This window comes from Tetrao urogallus (assembly GCF_951394365.1).
Source record: "Tetrao urogallus genome assembly, chromosome: 1".
Classification (NCBI taxonomy): domain Eukaryota; kingdom Metazoa; phylum Chordata; class Aves; order Galliformes; family Phasianidae; genus Tetrao; species Tetrao urogallus.
Window position 1 is genome coordinate 134,868,874 of NC_136813.1, and position 12,513 is coordinate 134,881,386.

Here is a 12,513-nt window from a genome sequence, read left to right on the forward strand (position 1 = left end):
CTCGGCACGGTGTGGACCCCCGGCCGGCAGGCCGCGCTCCGCCGGGGGTAGGAGTAAGGAGCGGAGCCGCCGCCGCCGCCGCCGCCCCCCCGCGCCGCGACCGCGAGCTCGTGTCCCCCACCCCCCGGTCCCTCTCCAGAGCCATTCACCGGTTTGCGACAGCTGGGTATCGGGAAGCGGGCGCCGCTTTACGGCCGCGGCGCCTCCTTCTGGCTCGGCGCGGAGGCCGCCATGCTGTACGGACGGCAACCGGCCGTGGAGGCGGCCATGTTGCGGTACGGCCAGCAGCGCGCCCGGTCCCCAGCCGCGTCCCTTCAGCTCGGGCTGCTGCCTGGGGAGCTTCACGTGGCTCTCTTTTGCCTAATAGTTCCAGCATTTCGCTGAGCTACCAAAAGGAACTGTGGAAATTCACTCGGTCTGGACTAAAATCTAATGTCCGTGCCTCATCTGTCTCGAATAGCATAGTTGAGGAAACTGCAAAAGATAAGCAGGTGGAATTTAGGTGGTATCAGATTTGCATAAGAAAGACAGGAATAGGAAGTTAGCAGAAGAACCACCATCTCCATTTGTATGCTTTAATGAGACCTTATCGTCATCCTCACGTATTTAAAGCATGTTACTTCATGCAGTTATGCAAGCAACTCTCCGAACGACTATGGAGAAAGAAAATCGGGATTAGAAGGCTTTTACACAAAGTGCGTACCACACCCAGTGAAAGCTATGCCTCCTATTTTACTCTGATGGCCTGCAGCCTCAGAGCCAGCCATCAGTGGTATGGCAGCAGAGGCTGAACCTTCCCACCAGTGTTCCATGACATTTGTTGATGTGTGACAGCAGCAGAGTCAGCTGCCGAGATGGCAGACTGACAAAATGGTGTGTGACATGGAAGAGCATATGAAGCAAATGGACGTTCACCAGATTCCTTCACGGGGAAGGAAAAACAGCATCCACTCAAATGTTTCTGGAGACCCACCAGTGGATGTGAGCACAAGGAGTGGTGTGTTCCACCAATGGAAACAGCAATGTGGAAGACGAGCCATGTTGCAGATGGCCATGCACAGCACCACACCACAGAATTAGAGCTGATTTAGACACCAGCTGAGCTAATGGTACGCTGAAGTACTGTGCAGTTGAGAATTTGCTGTATCAATGAGCATTGTTGTGATCTTTGTATCAGTTGTAATTTCTGCTCTCAGATTAAGGTGAATATCTTCAGCAGAGAGACACTCAGGTGAAATAAAACCATGTCAGTTTGTAAATAATGTAATGAAGTCTTCTGAAGTACTGAGAACTTCTCAAAACAAGCAGTCTGGAAAAATAAATGAAGCTTGAGGTACACATCTCTTAATGCTGCTGTATCACGTGGAACTAGATGAAGATGTGTTACTTACTAGGTCTTCATAGACTGGAGTAACAGTTTTCTCTCAGTGGCTTTGGAATTTAAGAGTTGTTGGCCTGGAAGACAGTATTGGCTTGCTTGGTCCTTTGCAGCTTTGGTGGGTTGTTTGTTGGTTTTTGGTTTTGTTTACTATAGTCTTCTAGCACTTAAGTTCATTACTAGCCCTGTAAGTGACATCTTGTCTAAACTGAGCTCTATGACAATACCATTCAATTGTAGAGTTGTATTCACGGCTCTGACCAGGAACAGTTGAAAACAGAGTTAGTACAGAAAAATCTCCTATAAGAAACTATAAGATAAAAATTTTCAAATTATCATATGGGAAGAGAACTTGAACAAAGTTCCTTCAACAGATGAAGAAATAGACATTTAAAGCAATTAGTACCGTAGATATTATTGCAGTTTGAGTTGATAAAGCTTCCAAAACTATGAGGTGTTGTATAGCCATTCATTGTGTCTTATATTCACTATCAAGCCACGGTGTAATCAACAGATTTCATGTTTTAGCACTTCTCGTTATGACTCTGTACACTTTTAGTTACAAACTTAAAACTTCTATGTGTACAAATAGACAACCAGCTTTGAAGCTGAGATGTTTACTTCAGATCTTAAACATATGCAAGAGACAGGTAAAAGCTTTGCTCAGTCTGCTGGTAAGGTTAGAGTCAAACAAGTGATCACCTTAATCAACCAGTTGTCCAGACCAATTCAACTGGAGTATTAGAAAACAGCATACACTGTATATAGTGACCATGTCTGAGGTTGCCAAAGGCAAAGCTTTTAAGATTGGGATCATGTTCTTAAAAAAAGTGAGAAATCCATAGTGTAAGTACATACAGTAAAGCCCAGTATGACAAGCTATGTGCCAAATAAAGACCTGGTCCTAAGGCAACTGTAATGCAAGGGATACCCTTCTGTGTGCACAGTAGGGTTAATTTCCTGGTCCCCTAGTAAGATAGCATGAAAAACAAGGGACTCAACAGTGCTTAAGATGTCTGAAAATTCAGAGCTGCAAGATTTATTACAAAAGCAGTAAAGTCTGAGTTTGGCTGCAGTTGCCTACTACTGCAAACAGAAATTTATCCTAGCACTTCAATTTATCAGCTAAATTCTCATAATTATAGGAAGGAGAATTAACAAAGGCAAGGGTTAAGGAAACTAAATATCTTACATGCTCTTGCCTCTGATCCTTCATTGATCACATTCAATAAAGCCAGAGCATGTACACTTGAGAATATAACATACATTTACTACTTAATAGGTATGGGTTGACATTTGTCATACCCAGGTTCCTGAAGCTTTACCCCAAACTTTTTAGAACTTACCACTGAAGTTAAATCAAGACTATTATTACCATGTAAGTAGATGTATGAAAAAAAATCTAGACTTAGAGTAAAATCAAGGTCTTCATGACAGTAACTTTGTGGAGTCATGCCAGATGACTCATTTTGGAATCCAGGGGGCAGCAGAAGGAAAGCCATTTTGAAACCAGTTACTAAGAAACAGCAGTGTTATACCAGGTCTGACTTCTACTCCATTATCAGTTTTTACTTGTAAATGAAGCTGTTAGCTGAACTGCTTTTAGAGCACTTTGGATTCATCCTTAGATGTACCAGTCTCTTCCACTATCTCTGTCACTGGAATACTTAAGTACACCTACTGCTGGGAGTACAGAGGCTCCTAAAAGTAGAAAGAAAATTGTAGATTTTTAGCTCTTACAAGTTCAGACTTTCATTTTAAACATAAAAAATACTTTCTAGTATTTGACATGAAGCTTGGATAAGAACTTCCATTGCTTTCCAGTTTCCAGGCCATGAGATTGCTGGAGACTTCATACACCTCTTTTAGCTGTAAGAAATGTTTAATAAATGCCTCCTAGCACTTGTATATAGGTTTGATTTAGGATGCAAACAGCAGGCTTCAACTACAAACACCAGCTTTCTCAGCAGTGTTCTGAAAGGAAGAAAAGCAGCTTAATGTAAGTTAAACTCATGCGAGAGGGAAGCTGTGCAGGTTTGGACTTCATAAGGGTCAGCTGTAGCTTAGGATATATCACATCTGAATGAACGCAGCATAAGTGTGAGCAAGTCCTTCAGTGACTGTTTTGAGGTTTAAGAATTTCAGCTAGCTGCTACTTCAGCAGCAAAGCAGTTGTGTAACAAAACTGCATGCTGACAGAACATGCATTTTAAGTAGTCCAAGTAAACCATGTAGAGTTTCATTTCAATTTTAACAGAAAGGTCAAGAAATCAGAAGTAGCTATGCAACTAAATCTTGAATTCACATCAATCGAGGAAGCAACAAAGAACCAAATAACCAAGTAATCCCATTTAAACTAATTTACCCCCTGAATTACTGAAACCCGAAGACAAGTTCTATATGGAGTATGAACATGTATGTACAGCTCACAAGGAATAACTATCCTGATATTTTAAAGATAAAGACCATTAGCAAGATTAATACTAAAATGCATATTAACTTGTTTTATTGAGGCACAACAAGGCATTGTGAATAGCCCATACTTGAGGCAATCAATAGTGTAGTAAGCTGGACATTAATACAGTTTAGGGTAAGTGCAAACAATATACATTCACAGCTTTACTAGCAAGGCTACATCACAACTGATAAAGTGCCAAATTAGTGCTGATTCAGTACCCCAACTCCATGATTTCACCTTGCACAACAGGACCATCATTTCCCCCAGTAATGGAACCACATCTTCTATAAAGTCAGTAGTAAGTGCAAAGCTAGTCCCATCCCCCCCCCTCCACCAAGGTGTTTGGAGCAGCTTTTTTGTAAACATTGCACTGTATTTTAGTCCTGATAAAGGAGGTATCCCGAAAAAGTAGAGTATTTCCAGCTACTTCCATAAATGGCTCCCCGATGCAGACGCAACCAGATCTGATCTCCCTGGAACAGCTGCAGGACTGCATGGTTACTGGCTGTTTCATGATCAGGAGCCCCATCATTTGCATATGCTGACACTAGGACCTCTTCATTCTTCATGAGGTTCACATACAGGGGAACATTTACAGCCAGCTTCAGCATGTGGAAGATAAAGACATAAGTACCATTCACTGGGCAATTGAATCTACCAAGCTGGATGTCAAATGTTTCTCCAAGGTTGTTCAGCAATAGATCAAACACAATTGGCTGGTCTAGAGTTCCAGGGGCCAGGTTTGATGTTCTAGCTGCAGAGAAGGCAACTCTCATCTGCTGTGGGAGGGGGTAGACGTGCACTGGTAGTATAGTGGCAGCTTGGCTTGTCACTGGCATATCAACAGGTGTGATGCTGCGAGAGTCTCCCTGCCCAGAGTCTCCACTGTTAAAGGTTTCATTGTCTCGTTCTGGACTGCTCACCTGAGATGAATCACTCCACCCTGCTGTTAAAGATCATTAGCAATGATAAATAAGTATTATAACAGAAGGGTACCTTAAACCTGCAAGCATGTTCTTAAGCAGAAAATCTGTTTTGTAACACATTTGCCTCAGCTATGAGAATTTGTCGAAGGGCCCCAGTGAGAACAGAACTTTGAAGTTGTTTCACATTCCTCACACTTGCATTCAGCAAGAAGGATCATAATTTAGCTGTGAACAATGACTTCTCACACTTTTAAGTAGGAGAGGCAGTAGCTTGCAGTAACTTTTTAGCTGTAGCATTTGCACAGCTAAAAATTACCATACCTCATCATAAAACAGTATGTGCTGACTGAGTGGAAATACAAAGCAAGTTTTGGAAGAACTCTGCAGAATCACTAAAAGACATGTAATTATTCAGACACCTTGAAGGCCTGAAGCTGCACCTAATGCTACCTCAATACTGTTCTTCTGGAGAGGTATTCTTGACATGTCAAGCCATATCTACTTGTCACGTTAAAATATTACAAAAACTAGGATTGCTTTTCAGCTTTCTGCATCCTACTGCCCAAAATAATGCTTATCTGTTCAAACATCTGAATTAACGGTACCTAGTTTCAGTCTGGAATGAAAGAATTGACAGAACCAATTTAGAACAGCTGCTATCAAGTTACACCATTGTTGCTTCTGCAGGAAATGAATACCTTCACATATCTGATAACAGTAAGGTATCAGCAGCAACTTTACTTAATACTAACAGGTAAATCAGTCAACTTCCCTCATCACCATCACATTTTGATTTTTTCCCCGAATCAGAATTTTGAGTCCCCCCTCAGGACAAACTACTTTATCCTGAAACAGTTGCTATTGTATGAAAGATTTCCCCTTTTTCTTCTAAGTAGTAATTTACAGTGAAGATTCTACTCACTTTTTACCTATAACAATAAATCCAGAAGTTCTATATACGAGATGAAATCATCTCACAGCTCTTCAAAATGTGTTCTATACAACACAAGCTTTGTATATCCAAGCATGAATTTCTTCACCAGTTCCATGCTGAAGTACAAAGTCAAAAGCTGTACTTACAAAACAACTATTTTCTGTAGAAAAGCACTCTTACAAAGTTTCTGGGATCTGACAGCTCAAAGAAGAGAGACCACACAACTAAGTGAAGATGCCAGATGTAACAGCGGTACCATTCTGCATGTATTTTAGTCAATTTTATGAATGAAGTTCAAAAAGGTATCACTATATCAGAACTCTGACATAGGAAAATTGAGAATGGTAGAACTAAGCCTGTTGCTATGCAATGTCGACTGCTTAAGAGTAGCACTTACACTTCCATTTAACTTGGCTAATTTATACCAAGCTGTATCTGTCTGCTAGCAGTGACAGTACACTCACTGTTTACACTAACATTCCACTTCAGCAAGCAGATACATCCCTGGGAATCTGATATTGGCCTTACCTCTTGAATTTGCTCGTGGACCACTAGTTATCCCACCTCGTTTATAGCACTGCTGATAATTAACATCCTAAAGAAAACAGAAGATAATGAGGACCAAATCTGAAAACAAATGGAGCTACGAAATAACCACACAACATACAAGTAATTCAGGCTCTGAACTGTACATTTTGATTCTGAACTCCATCACTGTCAATTAACAACCTTATTTATGGAAAATTTACTTACGTATTTACTTAAGTTAAAAAGCTTTGTTGTACTTCACCTTAAATCTCAAGCCTATTCTAGGTCAGTATAGAAGAAATTTCATTCCAAAGCTGAATACACAACTTTCCCCAACTCTAAACAGGATTTTTTTTTTTTTTTTTAGAAAAAACACTGCAGACACAATCTGGAAGTTCACAGCTTAACCTGAAGTGTTTAATTCAGTTGCCTTCATCATAATTTGAACCACCAAGGATTAAGCTTACTTTAACACTCCACAGGAAACTGGCTCAGTAAGAGCACACATTTGCATAGACCTGGACATGTTTATTAGAGAAGTGAGTTTCATGCAGATAGTGAGTGTTGTATATGATGTAAAGCTCCTCCTAAGATTATCTTCAGACTTCAAGCCCCCTCCCAACAGGCAACAATTAATTTCCACCTAGGGATCAGCATAATCTGGTCAGATACATTTCACATTTTACTGAGATAGTATATATAACAAAAGATGTCTCTCCAAGTTCAAGTACTTCTGAAGAAAGATAAGAGCACTCAAAGGCTGATAGAAACAGGCATGGCAAAACTTGTTTAAATGAGACACCTGAGACATAACGAAGACCTTATGCAGAGATGCATTCATTCAATGAACTTCCCCTTCAAAACTAATCAGGTGTCTTCAAAAGACAGCCTACTGACTTCTAGAAGGCAGTTGTTCCTTTAGCCACCCCAACAGTAGTAACCTAGATGTCTTATAACACCAAGAAAAGACTTCTGCAGTATGATGCTGAGTGTCAAATTAAGACCTTAAGCACCTCTTCCCACTTCTGAAAGTCAGTAGTACAACAAACCAATAGTTTAGATATTAATAGATTTGCATCCTTCTACTTCTGCCCCCTTACTTTTACAGTTCGGCAGCTTCAGTTCTGAAGTAATGAACAGGAAGCGTGGCACAGCAGGAAACTGAGAACTGCAGAACTCTCTACAAAACACTCACAGCAGTGACAACATACCACACCTCCTCAAATCAAGGCATTTTCCTCCTTGCCTCCCACCCTTAGAGAAAGCTTAAGGATCACTTGTCTCTAAAGCATGCTAGCATACCTGAAACATGCTTCATTGGAAACATGTTTCAAGAGCAGAAATTCACCCCTTAAGACCATCTACTCACCTTGAACAAGTCAAAAACTACTGATAAAGAAATACTTAAACCTACTGGAGATATTTGACGAGTTTCATCCTTTACACTTATCTGAATAGTGAAGCTTCCTTTTTTTCTGCATCACCTGGAGCTTAACAACAGAATATCCTCAAACTAACCGATCTCCCCTAATCCACCTATGTTCTACCACCACTACAGAACATGAAGTCGGTCATGCTTGGTTATGATTTACTGCATGCCTTCAAGCGCATCAACCCTTGAGATACCTGCCCTCACTCAAATCAAAGTATCCAAGTGTCAAGATCACAATGGCTGGTTCCTACTAGGATTTCCTGCTACCCCACAAATACATTCAAGAACAAGGACATCTAGTCCCCAGTCACAATCCAAATGTGTTTTTAATGAACTGCTCTAGCCACGAGCAAATGTGAAGTTTGCTTAGCCTCACTTTATGTCAAGTTATTCAAGAAATCATACGCATTACAGAGGTACTGAGTACTGATTTGAAAATCATAACAAGATGGGCTTTCTGACATTTCTTACTCACTATCTGATTGCATTTCAGAGACCCAATTCTGACTACAATCCACCAGCCCCAAATATGAGCTTTCTTCCTATTTCAGCTGCTTCCTATTGTCCCAAAAGAGTTTGTCTAGAAAACAAAACTGACCTCTAGCTTGTAAGGAATTGTTTACCTATTAGGATACTGAAAAGTTACAATATTAGAAGACTGCTTTGTAGTTCTCAAGAAGGCTAATGAAAACAAACTCAATACTTACTCTCTGAGAATACGGCATTCCAGCATAATCTCTAGCAGGGAACTGCAGCTGGCCATAGGTGCCATTAGTTATTGAAGGTGACCCTCTGTAAGCATCAAAACCTGCTCAAAGAGTGATTACTCATTATTAGCCATTTAGTTTTCTGGACTTGTAGCGTAAACAACTAGAACTCCCTTTAAGCAATTAGCACATGTATCAAATCATGCAGTTACACCTCCATTCCTCGTTTCAGAAATCAGAGCATCATGACTCTTAACATGAGCACACTCATTTTGCTGTTAGAAATGCATAGCTATGACATTTTACTGCAATTATATTTAGCCTCTTTAGCTATCAGACTAAACAACAAAGAGGACCTTAGACAATAAAGGGAACCTGCAAGCAATTTAGCACTACACACTTCCAAATAAACCTTCACTGCAGGCAAGTTCAGACTACTATTTTTACTTTTTTTTTTTAAACAAGCTCCTACAAGTTGGGAAGAAGTCTCAGTCCATTAACTGAAACAACCTGTATTTCAGACTAAGCATGCTTCCACTTCAAAGTTAAGAGACTGCTGCTACCAGAAACTTTGATAAGCAAGCAGAAACTAATCATGACACTCCAGCTAGCAGCAGCGCTGTATAGACCAAACAATCCATCTCCTAAAATCCTTTTTTTTTATTAATCCAGAGGCGTTCTCCATTACTGGAACCGCTTCCCTTATCCCAGTTTCTGCTTGCAAGATAAAAAGCCAGCAGTGTTGAACAAGTAGTATCAGTATCATCTGAAAAGAAAATACCTGCCCAAGATGTTAGCAAGTGACAGAGGCCAGGAGAAAAAAAGCAACGGAGGGAAGAAGTTTAGAAGACTAGATGGTAATTTACTAATTGTTGAACACTTTCATAATTCAACTATAATACTGCTCTCTACCAGTTCACATGACAGCCAAAGTACAGGGATTACAAAAAGCCCCAGCATTTAAGCAAATTCATTCTACAGAAAGACCTTAATTTCTGCATGTGATTCTTAAAATACTGCAATGTTTCACATAGAACCTAATTAAATACTATGCATTAAAACAACATTCCAGTATGTAACAGAAGATCTTTAAGGAAGTAGTAAACAAAGACATACCTTTGTATCCACCAGGGGAACGATATGAATTGGTCAGAGACCTTCCACCTCTAGCAGATCCTCTGACAGACCCACGACTGTTAAGGTAAGGCTGAGGGGGTCTGGGAATAACATTTGTCTGTGCTGGATAAAAGGCAAGGCTACCATTGCTAACAGAAACAGCTCCATCAGGTTGATAATTCACTCCTTAAAACAAAAGACATGGGTGGAAAAACTTAGCTGCAATAGCTTAACACACGTAGAAGCAAATGCAGCATTAGGAAGTTCACCAGATTAAGCTGCTCAATGTATCCTGCTGTTGTCCTTTCCTTACTCTAAATAAGGAAGTTCCTTCCATTTGTTGTGTAGAGTATAATCCCTGTTATGAAGTGTGTTGTAGACATGGCCCAGGCTGTCAGTGTAAGCCTCAAGTATTCAAGAACATCAGTTCTGCCCTGTTGAAGTTTGCTAGCAGCATCAGGAAAATAACCACATTAGAATAAAAACTACACTCAACTGCAAATTTTCACTCAGAGCCTACACTGCTCTACTGGCAGAAAGTCCTCAGTGTTCTATGATTAACTAGATCACACCTCAGCGTTGACATCCTTTAGTATGATGAAACAAATTCATCTCATCTAGACAGCAATAAGTCAACTGCAGAGAGCTGCAACTGCAGCTGGGTTCTGTCTCTTGAGACACTCTTACATGTGGTATTAAGCAGTTTCATCTCAAGCAACAGGTATTGTATTGAAGAATACTTTTCACTCACAAGATGGTTAAGTGGTTAGCCTTAAATACAGATCATGCAACCATGAATGGGTTCCATAAGTCTACGCTCTAAATCAATCCAAAAACAGATTGAAATGGGTCAAAGTAGAGGATGTCTAATCTTTCTGAGGCTCCTGCAGAGCCATTGCACATAATAATCAAATACGGTGTTTCACCAGAAAGCTGTGCAGACAGCAACAGATCACCACCTGTAGTCTGTGATGACAAGGAGCATTCAAGCTAAATAATGTTTTTCCTAGCTGTTGTACTTACTGTTCTTTGGAGTTCTTAACCTTAGAATGTCTCACTGACTTTGCACACTATCAGCCTCAAACAATTCCTACAACAGTCCTCTAGCAGACAATACTCAGTGACCTTGAGTCACTGATTAAATAACTTTAAATTCAGATTCCTACTTGTCATCTCTCACCCTGGAAACTGATCCAGGCAAATTTAGTGCCTCAATTCATTGCAAATCCTTAGCATCAGCTCCATATATTCACCTGGTATCACCATCTGAATGTCAAGCAAATCAGTTTTGTTTAATAAAGACAGCTCAGGACTCTACTTACCAGAAGTACTATCAACTAAATTACCACTCATATAACCCTGATGTTAACAGTTGCTACATTAGAACTTCAGTGGTTAAGAATTCCACTGACTTAAACTGAATATACTCGCAGTACATTAACAAATAAATATATATCTGAAGTAGTTTTACCCAAGGAGCTTTTATAACCTGAGGAATTTTAACGACTGCTTGAAACACAGACAAGTACAGTTCTCACCTGAAGAAAGAGATTCCTGTGAAAGAGAGGTTTGTTCTGCAACATGAGAAGATTGCAACTGGCTCTGAGGAGGAGTCTGTGTACTTGCTGTAGAGAAACTCTGGTTATATCCCGTTGAATATGAAGAATCCTCTTTAACTTCCTGGTCTTTACGTGGAGGCAGAGGAGCATTCACTTTAAATACCTGTAACAGTTCAAGTGCACGCTTAACACCACCAGCTGAAGTGTCTGCCTAATGCCACCATCCTGCTATGCTAGCTGTAGCTTAAATCACAGCGCCTTAATCAGTTCCTAGAACACCAACCATTTCATAGAAAGAACTGAGATCACGGTGTTGCTGATCATCCTTTGAATTCACAGTAAGCTTGCTGAATGCAGTCTTGCATGCTTGGCAATTAGCCAAAAGTAGCAGCTTGACTGAACTCAACTACCTTATTTCAACAGCAGCTACCATAGAACAAGCTAGTTTGCTTCCAGTTGAAATGTTACAATAATGGAATCTTCAGATGTGCGTGGAACTCTGGCAGCACAAAGACAAAAGCAGCATAGACCATTTCAGTGATTTGTTTTCCTTTCCAGTTGAACTCCAAGTTATTTTCCAGCCAGGCTAAAAGGCTAAACAACAAACTATCAAATCCAGTCAAGAATTCCAGTTGCCCTAAACATCTCCACTAGAGTGGTTCTGCAAGTGGTTCTGCTACTGCTGTAGTAATTTTCTTTCTAAAAGAAAATCGAGGATGTCATACAGCCAAGCTGTCAACACCCACATCCTAGACCACTTGTAGCAAGCAGCCTCTTATCAGTGAGGGTCTCAAGTGGAATTCTAATGGAGTTGCACCACAGACAGCATATGCCTTTAAGCCCCCATGAGCCCAATGGCAGCAACAGGGTGTTCAGATGTTTAAGGGTATATAATCAACTGAGGCTTTTTCACTGTCTCATTACTGCATCACTTTGCTAAGGAAGTATCTGAATCCTGGCTATCTATTGAAATCCAATAGCTATTTCCTTGTTAATGACAGTGGAAGCAATGATAGGAAGAATGCACTGTCAAGTTCAAGAGTACCACCACTGCAAGAGGCATTGAGGTCCCTGCAATGTTGTGAACCAAAAGTGCTAAGAAGTCTTGCATACTTAATATCTCAAAACACCACAGCATTAATTTAAGTGAACATGCAATGGTAACATTTTGCACTAAAAAGCATTCTGAACACAGATCTTAGGCTCAGACATAATTAGAACAGCTAAGACCAAGACTCCATATTTGTTTTGTAACAGACACTTATCTTACAGGACCAGTTCCCCAAGACTTTGGTTCTCCAATCATAGCGTGCCGTTGGTTTGGTTTTGTTTTTTTAAACTTCCATGAATAATATAATTACATAGTAGCTTAATGTTAATAGATTGAGTTTAGAACAACCTTCCCACCACTACTTCTGGTATAATTACATTAACATTCTGTACATCTAGGCAGGGTTCTACCGGAATCATTTCTA

At 40.3% G+C, this 12,513-nt stretch overlaps 1 protein-coding gene across 1 annotated transcript in view; it reads right to left on the reverse strand.

The window, feature by feature from the left end:
• Positions 1 to 4,213: 4,213 nt before the first annotated feature.
• The window catches only part of CAPRIN2 (caprin family member 2), a gene marked incomplete at its 3' end in the record, with an annotated part of 30,517 nt that continues 22,217 nt past the window's right edge, over positions 4,214 to 12,513 (reverse strand). Inside the window, exons 16-20 of the mRNA XM_079538542.1 lie at positions 11,018 to 11,201; positions 9,480 to 9,665; positions 8,364 to 8,464; positions 6,225 to 6,291; positions 4,214 to 4,782 (exon numbers count right to left, since the gene is read on the reverse strand). Of these exons, the coding sequence (XP_079394668.1) occupies positions 4,214 to 4,782; positions 6,225 to 6,291; positions 8,364 to 8,464; positions 9,480 to 9,665; positions 11,018 to 11,201 (1,107 nt within the window). The remainder of the gene's footprint in view (positions 4,783 to 6,224; positions 6,292 to 8,363; positions 8,465 to 9,479; positions 9,666 to 11,017; positions 11,202 to 12,513) is intronic.